This window comes from Microplitis mediator, chromosome 8 (assembly GCF_029852145.1).
Source record: "Microplitis mediator isolate UGA2020A chromosome 8, iyMicMedi2.1, whole genome shotgun sequence".
NCBI lineage: Eukaryota > Metazoa > Arthropoda > Insecta > Hymenoptera > Braconidae > Microplitis > Microplitis mediator.
The window spans coordinates 9700713-9713978 of NC_079976.1; the positions used below are offsets into that span (position 1 = coordinate 9700713).

The window sequence follows — 13266 nt, forward strand, 5'->3', positions numbered from 1 at the left end:
GATGTTTGTTATCATAATAATTAACACTTCGAGCTATCGATTTTTATGATTAAAAAAAACATCGATATTGATTTTCAATAAATCAATTTATTATTTTCAATATTTTAATTTAAAGTAAGGGGTCATTGATATTCGATATAAAGATTCAAAAATCGAGACGATTTTATGATTCGATATATCGATTGTAAGGTCAATGTATCGATATTTTAGATTTTATGTAAAGTAAAAAAAAATCAAACAGATATTTATGATCCGATAGGTCCATTTATAATATATCGATTTTTAAACATCGATTTAAAGTGAGATATAAAGACGGATATTTGAACTTTGATATCTCGATTCAAACTCGGTATCGAAATTTATGATTCGAGATATCGGTTGTCAGTTAAAGATATCGATTCATATTTTTTTATAAATCGATTCACATTTTGATTTACAAGTTTTGAATTATTATCGTGTACTAAACCTGATTTTGCTACTGTTACTTACACTAAAATTTTCTCACGTAAAAAATAAAAATAATAATGATAATTATTAATATCATTAAATATAAACCGAACATATTAGACGGCGTGTTATCGTCTGTGGACTCTCACATTTAGAATTATCTAACATTTGAATCTTGTGTACGCTTATCTCACGATTATCATTACACATATTACACCCATTGCGTGCATGTGTATGTTGTTAATAAATTGTTAAATTCAATTACATCGATTATTAACTAACTATAAGTACTCACTATCTTCTAAGATAATTAACGCATATTATATGACACGCTTCCTCTTTTTACGTAACACATTATCTCAAATTATATATTTATACTTTCGTTATTTGCATTTTTCAACTCTAATTCAGTTTTTTATTCAAATTTGAATTTAAATTGAAATAAATTTTTTTACACATTATTTTTCGCGGCAAATTCAAATTTGAATTTAAATTGCAATAAATTTCTTTACAATTTTTTTTTTCGCGGCAAATTCAAATTTAAATTTAAATTTAAAATCAAGTAAATTTCAAACTATTTATATTTAATATTAAACAAACTATTAAATATATTAAGTATCATTACATTGAGTACCAATAAATTTAAATTGCGGAAGTCTAAATTGTAACAATGTTTCAATGAACACGACATTAATCATATGTATGTTGTATCTTACCATGCATTCTCCATATTTTTATCTCTTTTTATTACATTGTGGGAGTATCTACATACTATTTGATCTACGCTTGTAGAATAACCTTGTCTACCATCTATCAATGCTAAATTGCTTTAAATAATTTTATTTTTAAATTTATTAATTATTCACATAAAAGTATTTTTTACTAAAAATTACTCCCGTTACTTTTCCAGCGCTTTGACCTCCAGTATCTTTGAAAATAATAAAATTACAGTAAAATTTAATAATACATTTTTTGTAGATAATTAAAAAAAAAAATTTCGAGCCCTTGACTGAGTAATTACGATAATTATAACCGGAGATAATTAATTTGGAAAATTAGTCTTAAGATGAAATTGAATAAAATTCACTTTATGATTTAGGGCTCGAAAAATTTTGAAACTAATCAAAATATCAAAAAAACTTGAAAGACTTTTTTTATGGGAAATTTACTGGCAATGAAAATGGATACCAGATCAAGGGGGTAAGATAATTAGAGATAGAAATTAAAAATGTTAAAAAAAATTCATTGAATTTTTTTTGTATCAAAATTTTTATGATAAAATTCATTACTTATAATGTCAATTTAATAGCTAAGCAATGAGGATGTTGATGGTTATACAGTATAAGTACAACAGTGTAATATGTAACTAGAGGACAATTTGTGCAGTCTAACGGAATTTATAGTGATGGGGCTGCATCATGTTGATTAATGACTGTTAAACATGCACGAGGTCTTCACCTTGATCTTCATCTCTCTTTTCTCGCTTTAATATATATATATATACATATACATATATACGTATATATTATATACATATGTAACTATATCTACGAGTGTCTTTTGTATAAATACAAGATCATCCGCTCATACCGTACTTCCATTCCGATAGTGCCGTTTTAACCCTTACGAACTTATTCTTTCTCTCTTCATACCTTTTATAACCTCACGCCTATAACGGGACTATTATTATTACTATTAATTATCAACCTACCTTAAATTAATATTACAATATAATAATTATTTTTAATACGAATTTTTTTATCTTTTCTATTCCAAGACTAATTTATTCTGGTGTCGAAGGTCATAACTTTGGATCAAATTATCGTATGATGACATTTTTTTTAAGCTTAAAAATGCGAATTTAGAATCATTAGTATTTCCAATATTTTTGAGGTATCGTCAAAAATTAATATTCGAATCAAAACTACTCTTCAAAATTCAAATTAACGTCAAATTCAAATATTTCAAAAATTCTAAATTCTAATTTCGGCTGAATTACACGGAGTAAAGTCGCGAAACAAAAATTCCCGGATTAAAAAACTAAAATGGAGTAAAATTTTTTAAACTGAAAAAAAAAAATATATTTCACTAAAAACATTTATTTGAATTTTAATTAAACCCTTGAATGACAGACGTCTGTAAACCCTGATTAAGCAGGCAAACCCTGATCCGACCGAATTAAAAATTTTAATTCTGCTCAATTCTGTTATATTCTGTTAAATTCTCATACGAAAAAAATATATATCCGGATATATCCCGGATATATCCCGGCCAATCTACATATAAACGACATATATAAAAATGTATGTCTCATTTATGCAGATTGGCCCGGATATATCCGGATATATATTTTTTTCGTATGGGTTCGGTAAGACAGAATTTAAAAGAATTCAAGGATTATTTTCGAATTAAACAAAATAAAACCGATTTAAAATTTTTGAATTGGCTTCAATTCGGTTTAATTCGGAGTCAGAACCGGAAATTCGAGGATTATTTTCGAATTAAACAGAATAGAATTATTTCAATTTGTTTCAATTTGGATAAATTCTGGTTTTACTGCCGAATCAGACAGAATTATTTTTTAAGTTTGGTACCGAATTAACAGAATTTATCTAAATTATATAGAATTAAAAATTAAATTCTGTTTAATTCGATCGAATTCAGTTGTTTAATCAGGGAAATGTCGTGGAGTCATGCGGTGACATTTTAACCCTGTCGTGGAAAAACGACTAAGAGTTATTAAAATTTATCTTAGAATAAAAGAACCCTAAAAAAATTTGAAAATGGTCTAAAGTCATAATAGCACCCAATGTCATTAAAAAATTAAAAAAAACTATTAATCAAAACTCATATTAACTAGTTTAATAAAAAATATATAAGAATATTTTTAATATAAAACTTAATTTTCTGAATAAACTTTTCATATATAATATATTTTTTTTTTATTCTTCAAACCGAAGCCAGAATATTTAATTCCAAGTATAAGAAGAATTTTATTATTAAATATTTAAAAATATTCTTTTACCCGTAGCTTTAGAAAAAATTTCGTTATTATCATTAAATAATAAAAGGTATTTTTTAATTTTTTTTTTTTTGACTGCGATGATGGAAAATTAAAACATGAAGATGTTAGACATTTAAATGTATCCTGTAATCAATAAAGTCTAGTCTAATATGTTTATATATACCGGTAGTGTGTAGTAAGTAGTAGTGTGACCCTTGGTGTATTATAACATTATAACATTATAAGATATTTAATTTCCCAACGCAGTAAGTGCAATTACGGGAGATGTAGTGTGATGTCTGAGACTTGAGGAATTTCTATACTTTAGATTATTCACGTGAGAAGGCTAGAGGTTTTTAAAGTCTGCATTAACAGGATGCGTGATACCAGCTCATATATATCAGTGTATATATGTATACTAATATTTTCTAGCTTAATGTTAAAAAAAAAATCTATGCAAAAATAAATAAGTCGTTGACGAGCAGAAACTTAGTCTATCATTTTTTTTAATCTTCTAGTAGATTAAATTAAATACTATTTATTACTATATATTATATCATATATTTATATAAATTTTACCTTTTACTCTCCGCTTTGATGATCATTATTTTTCAATTATTCGTAACTCACTTTCTTTTTTTTTTTATTCTAAAGTTTTCCTGCTTCGATTTAAAAAACACTACATTTAAATTCACTCACTTTACTAAACTTTATTAATTTTAAAAAACACTTTTTTAAATTAATAATTAATCACTGATCATATTTCCCACTTTTTTTTTTAATTAAAAAATTTTAATTTCAAAATGGCAACGCAAACTTTTGAAGCTGTCGCATTTTTTAATTTGATTTTAGTTAAAAATGAAATATCATTTAAAAAAAAAAAAGAATTTTTTAAAAGTAAAGCTTTGTGGCAAATATAAAAAAAAATAATGATTGTTATTTTTAAAAGTTAATGACTGGTCAAAAAAACATTTAAAAATGTATAGATAAATTTTTTTTTAACAAACGCTAAGAAGTTTTGCGCTGCCATCTTGAAAATATTTAAAAATACCGCGACAGCGCCACCTGCCCGCGAAAAAATATAAACCAAATTTTTGAATTTCTTTTACACTTTTTTCACTGCACTTATTATTATTAACACTGTAATTATTATCACTTTGTTAACTCATTATTTTAAAAAATTTATCACTGAAGTTAAAAATCGTCACGTTCAAATTATCCCGCGTTTTTAAATTTCAAAATTTCAAAATTCGACTTTCTCTGTATTTTAATTTTTTTTCAATAGAGTAAACGATTGAATTTGTTTTTTTCGATTGATTACGACGAAAAATTAAATATAATTTTTTTTATAAAAAAAAAAATGTCAATAATATCTAAAATATAAATCCGATTGTCGCAATACTGATTCAGCTGACAATTAATTAAAAATGAAAACTTTCAAACGAAATAATTATTCATAGACCTTGAGAATAATTAGTACTGATATTATAAATATCAATTATAATTTTTAAAAGCTAATGACTTGATAAAAGTAATTAAAAATGAGAAGTGCTATTTTTTTATACCAACGCCAAGAAGCCTCGCGCTGCCATCTTGAAATTTTTGAATAGTTCTTACGGCAGCGCCATCTCTTCACTCGAAAATACACAACCACTTTTTAAACTTTTTTTCTCACACTTTTATCACTGCACTAATTATCTTTATTATTATTATTTAATTTTAATGATTTATAACATTTCAAAAAAAAAAAGATTTAACTGAACTTTCTAACTTTAAATTTTCCCGCGTTTCGAAAATAAAAAAAAAATACTCCCTCCGTATTTTAATTGAATTAATTAACTATTTAATGAGTATTTAATATTCACATTATAATTAGCAACAAAACCAAGTAAATAATGATTTTTTTAAAATAATGTATTTAATTATCACAGTTCTACTTTAGCTGATATTTAATTAAAAATGACTCTTTTAATAAAACTTGTTGTATATAAAGCTTCTAAATAATTATTACTGCTTATATTTTATTAAACTTTAATTAATTAAAACACAATTATTAATTAAAAACAATTAAAACGAGGAGCAAAAATTTTTACAACAACTCCGAGAGGCCACGCGACGCCATCTTGTGATTTTTTTAAGAATTCAATATGGCGACACTTTTGTAGATTCAAATTTTTTTTATCTTCGACGGATGGTAATTTTCTACTAAATAATTATTTTATCGACTGAAAGTAAACATATATATATATAATCACATATTTAAAATTTTAAACATATATTTAGTCGAAACCTGAATTTAAAATAATATTATATCATATATTTTATGATATATCGAGTAATATTTATAATTTTGCCGCATTATGATTATAGATTTAAAAAATATATCACTACATATATTAATATATGCAATAATAAATTTTAGTATCATATATTATTACCATATATATTGTTCATATTTTTATATTATATTTTATACAATACGAAAAACAATATATATCAAAATACCATAATTTATTTATATAGATTGATATATATATATCAATAAAATATATATTTTGCACATTGTGATATATTTTACAATTCTTTTAGAATTATAAGTGATGTAATTTTACATATACTGTAAAATATATTGTCTCTAATATAATTTGATATATTTTTAAAAATACAATCCTCTATAAATATAAAATTAAAGGTAAAAATTTTTCATTTTATTAAATTTCTTCAGCTCTTGATGTAATTATTATAGTTCATATATTAAAATATATAATTAAAATTTATTTAAAAATATAAGTAAATTATAAACTAAATATTTCAAAAATAAATAATTAAATTTCTTGTGCCCATAATTGGGTCATTTGTTATTTTAAACCCCGTAATTAATTACGCAAAGACTTTTTTTTAACTTATTAAGAATTACTTTAATCAGCAGTTATATATATATATATTTATATTACAAAGTACTTAAATTACAAACAATATGAAATTGAGTAAGCAAAAAAGTAATGAAGAGAGAGAGTCAATGGAGAGTGAAACCCCTCCATCGTCCTCATTCTGTAATCCGTAGTCCAAAGCAACACAAGTCTGTAGTAAACTTCGGGGCCCAGTGTGTAGAGCCAGTTACCTTTCAGTCCCTCAGGCCCATTCTATCTCGGCCCTCTCTCGTCTCTCCCCTCTCCTGTCTGCTCTCTTCTTTACTCTTTTACCTTTACCTGTCTTATATTATACGTCTTTCACCTATACCACTTGCCCATTACTCGGGAGCCATTTTGATATCTTGAGTCGAGTTTCTCATGTATGTTAACTAGTGTATTTAGTATCTTTGCAACGTGTACTTCTGTAAAACATCTGTCATAAAAAGACGGATTTCGCATATTCAAATTTTTTTTTTTTACACTTTACTTAAAAATGGTTTAAAAATTTTTTTCATCTTGGGATTAAATGTTGATCCTCATCATTTTGTGAAGGTAAATATTTTATTCTGGTGATTTCAATTACGTTTAGAATAAGCAAGTTCTGAAAAAAAAAATTTTTTTTCTAATGATTTGAAGTCTGGTACAAAATTTTTTAAATTAACAATTTTTTTTTTTGTTTATAGAAAAAAAATAACAACAATGGGCTCAAAAATAGAATATGTTGAATCCTCACATATGTATGCATCTAATTACGTCCGTAATTCAAAAGCAATAGCAGTTCTGTGGGGAATATTCACTATTTGTTATGCAATTATTGGAGTGGTTGCATTTGTGACACCTGAGTGGCTTGGAGATTTAGAGCACGAGAATCCGGGGAGGTTTGGACTTTGGTCACGATGTAGCTACGGATCTAGTGGTGAGAAAATTGTTACTTATTGTCATTATTATGGAGTTGCGTTAATTTAATTTGAATGTAAAATTACTGCTTTGGAGCTTTGAGTTGAAATATTATGAAAACTAATAAAAATATGAGAAAAACTAATGAGACATTTTTTATAGTAAATTTAATTACGAAAAAAATGAGCTCCTAGACAAGTTTATAAGATAATTAGAAGCAGAAATAATTCATTTGAAAGATTTGCCTTACGTGAAAAATTTAAAAGACAAATTGAGTTTCAAACATTGAGTTAAATTATTTTGGAAACTAACAAAAATATGAGGAAAACTATTGAGACATTTTTTGTAGAGAATTTAATAACAAAAAAAAACGAGCTCCTGGTCAAGTTTCTAAGATGAATAGAAGCGGAAGTTATTTAAAAAATTCAGTACAATTTATACTGATGCAAAAAAAATGTTCTTAGTAAAATAAATAATTTTTTTTTAATTTTTGTAATTAAAAGGTGAAGTAGGTGAAGAATGTATTGGACGACTAGATGATTTATCAACAGTCGCAAATGTGCCATTTAAAGCCAGCACCATTCTCGTGGGCATTGCAGTTGTTATTTCCTTGCTGTCAATTTGCGCAATGCTGCTTTTTTTCTTCTGTCAAAGTACCACCGTTTTTTATATTTGCGGATGGATGCAAGTGATCTCAGGTATTTTATCACAAACATATCAAAAATTATCTTTACATATTTATAAAATTATATAGAATTAATTACTAACACTCGTATTAATTATTTTCAACCCATCAAACTAAGCCGCGAACTCTTATCACGTGCGCTGATAAAAGGATTTGTTTACATTAAATAAAATTAATAAATTATTCATTTATTTAAGTGAATTATTCAATAAATACTTATTTATAAGTGTTAAATATTTAATTAGGCGGGTGAACAGATAAATTAAATATATATGTTTTGATAACTTGTTAATTTAAATAACCGATAATTATCATAATGTTTGCGGACCACGTGGGTAAATATTTTTATCAGGATTAATTAAAACATTATGAATAGAGAGTACAGTCTATATCATTATTAAAACATTTAAAATTATTATTTACATTAAATATCGATGAGAAATAAAATTTCGAACGTTTAAAGTCACGCAAATTTTAGTCAAATTATTCAAATTTAACTGGACAAAAAATTTTTATTTGTAGATTATTAGCTGGTAAAGTAAATTTATGAGCTTTGATATGTTTGTTTTGGCCAACAGTAAAAAATTCTTTAGAGTAAATAAAAAAATATCCTTGTTATCATTTACTATATTAATGATTATTTAAATAATTTATTATTATTTTAGTAATTTATTAAATATATATATCATATTTGTTGTCTAAATAATATATATATTGTACAAGTATAATTTAATGAGTATTGTGGAAATTATGTAGCCTTCTATCAATTTAAATGAAAAAAAAATGAATATAAAAAAATATTTAGTTGAAACAGCAAAATATTTTTTAGACAATCATAATTATTTAGTTACCTGTTAATAAATAAATACTAATTAGCCATAAAATATAATTGTAAAACGTTAAGAAATAATGATACTGAAGTTATCCGAGGTCTAATAATTTTTAGATTTTTTTTTAAACACTTATAAAAAAAAAATATTTAAAAAAATTGCACTTGTAGTTTTTTAAATTTTTACACGTGCATATTTTTAGTTTTTGTTTTTTTGTAATTGATTTCTTGAAAAAAAAATCTGAAAATTACTAATTGTCTGCTTACTTCAAGATCATAAAAAATATTTTATTTTTTTAAGATAGCTTATAAAAATAAATTTCAAATAATTAAATTTAATAGCAATAATAAAATCCTCTTATTAGTGTATGCAATTTACTAGAAAAATTATTCATTTTTTTTTAATCTCGTGTGAAAGTAATTGAATAATAATTTAATTTGCTAAATAATTTATCAGGTCATTACTCTTTCAATGAACAGTAATAATAATAATAGTAATATTATTATTGATTGAATATTTTAAACGTACGACTTGTAAGGATGATCTATACATAATTTATTATTATTATTATTATTATTATTATTATTATTATTATTATTATTATTATTATTATTATTATTATTATTATTATTATTAAAACTATTACGTATTTATAAAAGCTAAATAGTGTAAAATTACCGCAATTGTATGTAAAGACAGTTAGGCGTCTCATACCCATATGCTGTACCCGTACCTTTCACTGAGACTTCGCCTCTTTTCCCACTATCTAAATGCCAAAGTTTCGTTTTTTATTCAACCGTGTGAATTTAATATTAATAATTATAATAAGAGTTACTTCCTATATCGCTTTATTTTGTTGCAATATATATGTATATAATAATAATAATAATAATAATGGAATTATTATATTATCTTTAGCAATTTGTATGGCTGTGGGTGTCGGTGTCTATCCACTGGGATGGGATTCGCCGATGGTACGAGCGGTTTGTGGAGCATCTGCATCTCGGTAATAATTATTATTCATATTTTATATATTTTTAAATTAAAGTTGTGGCTAAACTATAATATATACAGTTCAAATTGTAATAAAAAATTTTATTTAAATTCAATTTTAATTAAATTTTTTATTATCTATGTTCTTAAGAGAATGAGAAAAATTTTATTCCGACGATATCTTTTTGATAGAGTTAGTTAATGTTGTCAAATTTGGTATCGTTAAGAGATCATGACTTCAATTTGTGCCTTTTAATAGTTTCTACTCTTTTTCATTTCAAAATATCGAGACAAATAAATTTATTTATATAATTCGAATTACATTTAAATTACGCGGGAAAAAATGGCGATCGTATTTATTTTCTTTAAATAGATTAATATTATAATTATTCTGTCACTAAATATCTCTCAATATATATAGCTATTATCTGTATTATTAAGAGAGAATGCGAAAAATTTAACCCATGGCATGTCTCTATGATCATAAAATTTAGAAAAATATAATTTGGTGTCAGTGAAAAGGACCTGACTTTAATTTGTGCCATTTCATAGTTTCAGGAGTTTTTATTTAATTGTTAGTTCAATGTTTTAACATTTTATACATATTTATGAATATATATAAATTTCGCGGTAAAAAATGTTTTTATCAGGGGTATGCGAATTAGGTTTGAATCGAATCGAAACGAATACATCTATTCGATTCGAACTTCGAATCAAAAATGCGAATTTCCGAATTATTCGAAAAGCTTCGAATTATTTGAAATTTTTCTATTGATTCGGAACTATTCGAATAATTTGAATCTTCTCGTATTATTCGAATATTTTCAAATTCTTCGTAACTTTTCAAATTATGTGAGTTTTTGAATTATTTGTAACTTTTCAAATTACTCGATTTGAATCGAGAAAATTTTGGTCAGCTTTCAAATATTCAATTTTTATTTAATGGAGTGCTTAGTTTTTAAAGTAACCAAACATAATTTTTTCGTCGATTCGTAGGATAAGAGCACCAGTACCCAGCCCCTAACCAGTAGCTAGCCGGTCATATACTTTAACATTGGCTCAAAATATATGTAGATATAATTTAACATGAGGAGGCTGGCTACTGGTTTGGGGCTGGGTACTGGTGCTCTTACCCAATCTAAGCTCTATTTACTTCTGATAAAAATTTGAATTATTCGAAAAATTATAAATAATTCGAAAACTTACGAATAACTCGAATCATTCGAAATTTCGATTCCCGCGAAATGATTTTTAAAAATTACAAGCAGCTTATAATAAAATTTTCCCAAATATAATTCCACTGAGTCACAAACTGTCGTATGACACATCAACCATACCACGAGATAACATTTCATTTCGTCCAAAAATATCAAATATTCCCATAAAAACTATGTTACTACAGCTATTCAATAATTTAATATTTTCACTATCTATTATATATATTAAATTATAATTTAGTGAGTTACTGAAACATCTTATAAATTAAAAACATAATATTTTAAGTTTTATTATTAATATCTGAATCAATTATTTACCAAAATAATTATGTTTCTAATTAAAAACTGTTCCTATTAATTATAAATCAATTTAAGTATTAAAACTCCGGACCCGAGTGAATGCGGATTGAAATAAAATCCACGTCACTCCGAAATCACTTCGCTCATAAAAAAATCCTTTTTCATTCCTTATGCAGAGTTTTTTTTTTTTTAACTCCGGAGCTCCGAGTGACGGAGTGAATTTGGATTGGAATAAAATCCGTATTCACTCCCGATTTTTTTCAGTGTACTGACTGCAGGTTACTCGTTATCATCAATATCATTACTCTTATAATTATTAATTTTTTAGATATGTCCCTGGTGCTTGCGCCATAAGATGGGCAATACCTCTTGCAGCAATAGCAGCCCTAGATGCGGTAACTCTCGCCGCACTTGCATTCATTCTCGCTTCCCGACACGTGAGACTTGAAGCCGAGCCATTCAACAACGGATCCCTCTACAAAGGTAATTAGCAAAATTAATTACCACTATCACCAACAACATATTCAAAAAAATAATAAAATACTCATAACTTAACAGGAGAAGTTAACCCTGGATACGTAAACGAGGCCCAAAGTGTCGCAGGCTCCAGAAAATCTCTCTCACTCCGGCCAGTTTTGCTCGTGGCACCTCCAGAGCAAGATCGATACAGCGAATTATCTCGCGCTAAATCTCACTCTCACCACAGTCTCTACACTCCCGGTGGACCTCATCCAGTTCACACTCTCTCCACAAATACGCTCAGTCACTCGCAAAGAAATTTCCAACTCTAAACAAATTTATTATTTATGTTATTATTAATTGTTGTGACTGATTTATACATAATTTAATTTAAATTTATTATTTTTTCACGTTACCTTAATTTTAAGTTTTACATTTTTTAATTTTTATTTAAGAAATTTGAGTGTCTCGCATTTAGGTGGTGGATATTTTTATCCGAGTGATTGTTTTTTTTTTTTTTAACAAAATTTTATTATAATTATAATTATTAATTAATAAGTAAACTCATACAATGGGTCGTGTAAGGAGCAACAATAAATAAATTTAAATTTAATTAACTCGCATTATATTTTATGCTGCGAAAATTTAAAATTAATTTTTTTTTCAATTACAATTTAACTAAAACTTTTTATGATTATTATCACTTTGACTAGGTAATTTTTTTATTATTTAATACAATTATTTAATTACATTGTTTCATTATTTTAATTAATAAACTATTCTAAGTCAGATCTAAGTGACGCATAAGGTTGCACTCATACTTTGATAAGCGATATCTGATTAAATATATGATAAATACAACTTATGGGAGGTTCTTGGAAAGGAAATTTAATTTCCCATAATTTTAGTCCTTAGGATAATTACTCTAAGATCGATAATTTAAAAGTTACGGCCAATCAAATTTTTTTTATTTTTTACACTTGGATTTTCTGTACTTGAAATGGTCATATCTTTAGAAATATTGATCCTACAAAATTTTTTATTGATACCAAAGTGGTAGTAAATTAAATTTCCTTCAACTTTGATCTCTTTAAAAGAAACCATACGATCGATAGTTTAAAAGTTACAACCGTTTAAAATATTTAATAAATTCAAAATTTTGATTCTTGCGACTTCTCATATTTAAAATCCTCATATCTTCAAAACTATTCGACATAAAAAATTTTGTTTGAACAAAAAAATGTAGGGCATCAAATTTCCTATCTGAAGACCCCCCATGACGTCAATTTATTTACAATATTCTCGAAATTATTGAAATAATTTTAAAAAACGGCTTTTTTTTAATTTTAATAATTATTTTTTCATGACTAGGTGCAACCTTTTAAAAAATTTAATTTGATATTAAAAACGAGTTTAGCAACATTTCAAATGCAGAGTGCTTACAACCCCCATAAAAACCCGTTTAATTTATTCCGCAATAAAATCTACAATTAAATTGTATGACACCATGAAATCTAACAAT

General features: G+C 25.6%; 2 protein-coding genes across 2 annotated transcripts in view; one reads left to right on the plus strand and one right to left on the minus strand.

Annotated features, from left to right (window-relative positions):
• LOC130672838 (uncharacterized) overlaps positions 1-4169 on the minus strand; it is a 117152-nt gene extending 112983 nt beyond the window's left edge. The window contains exon 1 of the mRNA XM_057477598.1: positions 4031-4169. The gene's annotated coding sequence lies outside the window, so the exon portion shown is untranslated. The remainder of the gene's footprint in view (positions 1-4030) is intronic.
• A 2371-nt stretch (positions 4170-6540) lies between these two features.
• LOC130673349 (LHFPL tetraspan subfamily member 3 protein) lies at positions 6541-12262 on the plus strand. The gene is made up of 6 exons (XM_057478333.1): positions 6541-6915; positions 7047-7279; positions 7764-7958; positions 9694-9781; positions 11614-11768; positions 11844-12262. The coding sequence occupies exons 2-6, from the start codon at positions 7063-7065 to the stop codon at positions 12074-12076; spliced, it is 888 nt and encodes a 295-aa protein (XP_057334316.1). The 5' UTR covers positions 6541-6915; positions 7047-7062; the 3' UTR covers positions 12077-12262.
• Positions 12263-13266: the final 1004 nt, after the last annotated feature.

Excerpts from the sequence above, each read along its gene's own strand:
- LOC130673349 (XM_057478333.1), top strand. The coding sequence starts at position 7,063 with ATGGGCTCAAAAATAGAATATGTTGAATCCTCACATATGTATGCATCT. Across the intron at positions 9,782-11,613 it reads TGTGGAGCATCTGCATCTCG|ATATGTCCCTGGTGCTTGCG; the intron begins GTAATAATTATT and ends TTAATTTTTTAG. Across the intron at positions 11,769-11,843 it reads CAACGGATCCCTCTACAAAG|GAGAAGTTAACCCTGGATAC; the intron begins GTAATTAGCAAA and ends ATAACTTAACAG.